The sequence below is a fragment of the Chelonia mydas genome, chromosome 13 (genome assembly GCF_015237465.2).
Source record: "Chelonia mydas isolate rCheMyd1 chromosome 13, rCheMyd1.pri.v2, whole genome shotgun sequence".
NCBI classification, from domain to species: domain Eukaryota; kingdom Metazoa; phylum Chordata; order Testudines; family Cheloniidae; genus Chelonia; species Chelonia mydas.
In genome coordinates this window covers 41,431,052-41,437,051 of record NC_051253.2, presented here as the reverse complement: position 1 = coordinate 41,437,051, position 6,000 = coordinate 41,431,052, and the positions used below count along the sequence as shown (strand labels likewise).

Here is a 6,000-nt window from a genome sequence, read left to right as displayed (position 1 = left end):
GTGCTCTGGGTGCAAAGAAAAACAAGTGGTCATTTCCCAGGATCCTCTGCTTGTGTGTCAGATGAGAAGCCCACAGTACAAGGAAAATCTGAATTCTAAATTCTCTCCCTTTTGAATGAATATTAAATCCTCTGTGGAACACCATCCCCACGGCCTCTACCTTCACACAGAGAAACCCAAATGATACAAATTAAACTAACTAGAATTATTTCATAAAGCTGTTGGATCTCCTTGAAATTCCACCTGTCTACTAGTCGTTGGGCTGTTGGATTTGGAGTCAGGAGACAACGATTTTTTCCCAGCCTCTGTCACTCACCTGTTGCTGGGCCACTCCCTTCCATGACCTGTGCCTCTATTTCTCCCTGCCCCCCTTTCCTTATTTACAGTGGGATTTTCAAAGCCCAGTAAAAGATTGGGATTCTCAATTCTTATTCATTTGGGCAACCACATCCCTTAGGAGGCTTTGAAAAAAATTTCAGCCTGGTAAGAGCTTTGTGCAAAGGACGGTCTCACAGGGCTGAGGCCTGACACTCGGCTGGGTCCTCTTGGTGTTATTGCAACACAACCAATATTAGCCTGAAACCTTTTCTATCAGTGACACGACAAGTGAAATTCCACCATTCTGAGCTCAAGCTTAAGTTCACTTTTTCTAGCTAGACAATTATATAGACCCCATCAACCCAATATCACAACACCTCAAATACCAATTTATCTTTATATCCTTGAACCCCTGTGACGTGATATCTCCTTTTTACAGGTGGAAACCTGCAGCACTAGGGCCCAGATTTTTCAAGCCATCTCCATATTTGATCATGAGATTCAGGCTCCTAAATCTATTAGGCATTGAACCGCTGAATGAAGCGACGACTGACACCTTGAAAACTCTCAGCTTAAACCCCTTGAACTCTCCGGTCTATAGATGCCTCAAGAATCAGATAGGCACCTTGTGGGATGTTCAGAATCAGATGAGTGCCTAACTCCCATAGATTTCGGTAGAAGTTAGGTTCCTTCCTGATCTTAAAAATCTGACTAGCTACTTATCTGCTTCTTCATTTGCCTCAATATTTTTAATAACCGGGCCCCAATAAGTAAAGGCTGGGATTGGGAGATGCCCTGAGATTTAGGTGTCCAAATCGCACTAAAAACAACAAAATGAAATCGGTGTTTCTAACTCCTTTAGGTTCCTTTCTTAGTGTCAGAGATTTAAGGGCATAGTGTGAGCTCCTGCAGGACACAGGCCAGAGGATCTTTACCAGTTTGAGACTCTCAGCCTGTCTGATTCTATGCTAACAATTGACTTCCCATTGCAAATTATACCTGTGCCATAAACTTTCACCCATATCACTACACTGATGTTAACCCTTTGGGGTTGAAGTGCCAGTCTCTGTGTGGATTCCTTTCAGCCTCGTGTTCTATTTCAAGCTTCAGTTTGTAAAGGTGTGAATGAAACAAATGCAATCATTTTCCTGCAAGCGTACATGTAAACCAGCCCTCAGTCCAGTGCTTTAACCACAGCCCCGTCCAGTTGCTCTTTATACACCACAAACAAACCATGCAAATTCACGGAGGAAGCCATTTGTTTAAAGCCAAGGCAGCTAGAGACACTTTCCAAACTACACCCCTTTCTGGGTCTAGTTCTCTTCATTAATCATCATGCTCTTCTTATGGAGATCTCTTCTCTTCCTCTCTGCTCTCTCAGGTGTGTTCCGGTTCCCTAGAGTTATATCAATAAACAGTTATGTTATATATTGTACTATGCACTGGGGACATTACTGGTATCTTCTGTGTTCCCAGGTGTCCGGTGTGATGTGGAGCTGGTGGAGTCCGGCGGTGGATTCAGAAACTCAGGAGAGTCCCTAAATCTTTCTTGCAAAGCCTCCAGGTTCACTTTCAGCAGCTATTGAATGGACTGGGTGTGTCAGGCTCCGGGGAAAGGGCTGCAGTGGGCAGCCAGCATTAGGCAGGATGGCGGAGATAGCTACTATACAGATTCGGTCAGAGGGCGAAGACACTGCCGGGTATTACTGTGAGAGAGACACATACAGTGAGAAGAAATCCAAGCACAGCCATGCAAAAACCCCTGGGACAGCACAGAGAAAGGCTGTCACTCGCTCACCATTAAGAATGAGATTTTTCCAATCTGCCTAAAGAAGTTATCGGGGGTTCTCAAACTTCATTGCACCGCAACCCCCTTCTGACAACAAAAATTGGTCCTCCCTCCTGGGAAGTGTAAAGCCTCAGTCAACCCGATCCCAGCTACCCCAGGCAGGGAGGCCAAAGGTCTTCAACCCCATGCAGGGGGCCTGTAATCTGAACCCTGCGGCTCAGGGATGAAGCTGAAGCCTGAGCACCCCCAGCACAAGGTTGCGGGGCTCAGCCTCTGGCTTCAGCCCTGGGATTTGGACCCATGCTCCAGCAAGTCTAACGACAGCCCTGGCAACCCCATTAAAATGAGGTTGCAACCCACTTTGGGGTCCTGAACCACAGTTTGTGAACCGCTGACTTATATGCACAGTTTGCAATTCCAGATCACATGGTGGCTTTGAAATTCTTAACCTAAGTGGCCAGCTACAAGACAAGTTGGCATTCTTGGTAACACTTGACATTGCTTAGTTTTTCTGTACATTCATAGAATGAACACAGACATCCCTACGTACTTAATACATTGAAGAGAACTCCTGGGATTCATACAAGTGAGAGCCGGGTCAGGAGGTCACAAGCATCTAGTGTTACCTCCTGTTTGTATATAACACAGACATATAACATCTATCACCTGTTCACTGAATGTTCACATCAAACCTTCTCATTGCTACCATAAGGAGGAGGGATGTGAAGTCAAGCTTCCAGATAACAGTAGCGAAAGGCACTTCAGAGAGAGAAATTTCTTATGAATAGGACGACGGATGGATTTTTTGCAGTACAGTGAAAAATCTCTGGAGGAAGTTATAAAACCAAATCAGCCTTTCAAGAAGCCCCCCTACCCCATGGTTTACAGGAGACAAAAATAACCAAGTTACATAAAACTAAAGGAAGAACGGGGGAAATCGTTTCTGTGTTTACCAAAGGGAAAGACCCACATGGGGGCAGCAAAGAGTCATAATAGCTTTAAAAGAGTTTCTTCCCAAAGACTGAACCTGAGAATAATCACAAGGAATTATTGTCCGCAGCACCGAGGGCTGGAATTTTCAAAGTCAGGGTTTGCCCACCCACATCCCTTTCAAATCAATGGGAATTGAGCATCCAGTGCTCTTTAGAGGTTTTGGAAATCACAGCTCACAAACATATTTCACCAGTGAAGAGGGCTGGTCTTGATACATTCATTGATTCTGGGTTATTTTGGTTTCCTATCCATTGGGTGTTACACTTTGGTAACCCACTATTAGGCACCTTAACACACGAGTTTACCAATTATTTGTCAGCTCACACTGAAGTCCCCCCTGACGTCAAAGTGACTTTAGTATTTTCCTGGATTGGGGCCCAAATTGCGTTAACATGCTCTAGACTCCTCCAGGACTGTGTCCCTCTAAACTCTCAGGTCATTTATTTGTAAGGGCGAGTGAAGCTGAGGGTTAGTCAAATGATGGAGCAACGCCCACATGCAAATGAAGTAGGAAAACTGACTGATAAAGGGGAGCAAGGGGCCCTCACCGAAGAGCCGCCAGCAGAGGGAGGGTTACTGCTTCGCAGCCCGCCAGGTTGTTGTGGAGACTGAAAATGATCTGCCTGGGGTTCTTCTTCTTTTTAGCAGCTTTCCCAGGTAAGTGGATGAACCTACAGGTGTCTGGTTAGGACGGCTGGGCTAGGCTAGGGAAGATGGTTTTAAAGCTAAGAAGTAGCAGTGGGATTCAGGGATTCTGGATTCAAAATCCGACCTCTGAACAAATCACAGTGTGGAATTTTGAAGCCCCCTAGTGGATTTGGATACCCAATTTCCATTCATCTTGAATGCGAAGTAGGTGTCCAAATCCCTTAAACAGGGGGATAACTGTACTTCCCTACTTCACAGGAGGGTGGTGCAGACGAATTCATTATTACAAACAAGCAGATCAGAAGCGGTTGTGAGGAGGGCAACAGAAGGACTTGGAGAAACCTGGGGAGAGGAGGAAAACAATGGCATTAACTGGGTTTTTATTGTTGTTTGTTGACAGGTGTCAGCTCCCAGATCCAGCTGACCCAGTCTGGGGGAGAAATCAAGAAGCCTGGAGAGTCTGTGAAGGTGACATGTAAAACCTCCGGCTACACCTTTACCAGCTATTACATGAGCTGGGTACGGCAGGCTCCCGGGAAAGGACTGGAGTGGATAGGATACATCTATCCTGGTAGCGGTGACACTGGCTATGCCCAGGCCTTCCAGGGGTGATTCACCATCACCAGGGACACCTCCATAAGCACGGCCTATCTACAGCTGAGCAGCCTGAGAACCGATGACACAGCCACGTATTACTGTGCTCGGGACACAGTGACACAAACCACACCTACACCAATTCAAAAACCCTCAGTGAGAGAGCCCAAGTCTCTGACGAACACTGCAGCCTTTAGTCCTTCCAGAGAGCATTTGCCTGTGTAAACAGACAGGGGGTAATTCCTCCTCAAACATCTTAGGCTCCTAACTCACTTAAACCACACTGTAAGTAGATTTTTCTTCTGTTTCCTTAGTGGTTTCTCAAAATGTGGATTCGGCTCCTGTGACACAGTCACCTGTCACAGCAGCAAAACAGTCCTGGGGTAATGGCTGCAGCACCAGGCTATGGGGTCTTTGGGGAGGGGTCTTTCAATCTCTCCTGTTCATGCTGTTCTACAATGACTAAATTAATACTCATTTGGTCTGAAAGAGAATGGGATGCACTGCAGGAGTCTGTACCCCAAATGTCAATCTACGCTTGACAGTCGAAGATGTGGGCTCAAGTCCCAGCTCCCACATCAGGCAGAGAGGAAGAAAATGATCCTGGCTCTACCATGTCCTAGGCAAGTGCTCTAACCACTAGATTAAAAGCTAAGAGAAGCACCAACAACTCCTTCTCTGGCATAAGTGGTTGTGGGGAAGTGGGAGTTAAGTAACAGCTTAGTCACCTAACTCCAGGAGAGGGCCATGAATCCCAACTGGGGTGAGGCACCTAACTCTCTTTCACTGATGGGACTTAGGACCCAACCCCTCCTCAGCATTTCCTAGTGGGTAGGTCAGACAGCTCCCCGCTCAGTGCGTTTTCTTTTGCAGATTCCCCTTATCAAGCCCCTAAATCTCCTCTACACATGCATCCTTACCTCTAGGGCAGCCCCACCTGCCCAGATGGAGAGTTACAGGAGACTTTTCCGCTCACATCTCTCTGGTGGCCATTTCTCAGCAGCAAGTGTCTCAGCCAGTGTCTTCTCCAGCTTCTCCCACTAGGCCTCCTGCGTCTCAACCCAAGCCCCACAGCTGTTCAGTCTCATTCCAGGGGGCAGCTCTGAACCAAAGGTCCTTCCCCATCCTGCTCAGCTTCACTTCAGCTCCTCTTCTTATGAGTGTAGAGGGCCCCTTAGCTCCTCCCCCTGGGAGCCCAAGTGCCATTTAAACTAGCCTTTTACCCTTCATGGCCTTCTAGCTCACTCCCTGGTCCTCACAAACCCTACCTCAGGGCTCCATCTCACTCTACCCCCCCCAGGAGTTCACCCCATTCCCATAGCACTGCTTTCTGACCACAACCTGTCCCCAAAAGAACTAAACCTTCCTCCAGTACCTCTGCTTAGATCCCCTCCCTCTAGGCCCCTACAGAGCTCCCAGCTCTATTGAAGCAATGCTCTCACTCACCACAAAAGCCGGGCTCAGTCTTTCTAATGAAGCCCCATTATACCCAGCTGGGGTCACTAATGAGCTCCTATGTTCCCAGCTCATCAGTGAGGCTGAGGAATAGCTGCAAAGTCATGGGCCGGGCAGATCCCAGCTTGCCTCAAAAGGCCAATCAGCCTGTGACATCTGCCTCCACGTTTAATAGGGCTGGAGGTGCCTAACTCAGGGGATTG

General features: G+C 47.3%; 1 protein-coding gene across 1 annotated transcript in view; it reads left to right on the top strand.

The window, feature by feature from the left end:
- The first annotated feature begins 3,648 nt into the window (after positions 1-3,648).
- The window catches only part of LOC102940154 (immunoglobulin epsilon heavy chain-like), a 1,331,510-nt gene continuing 1,329,158 nt past the window's right edge, over positions 3,649-6,000 (top strand). The window contains 2 exon segments of the mRNA XM_043527004.1: positions 3,649-3,757; positions 4,149-4,456. Of these exon segments, the coding sequence (XP_043382939.1) occupies positions 3,715-3,757; positions 4,149-4,456 (351 nt within the window). The 5' untranslated portion in view covers positions 3,649-3,714.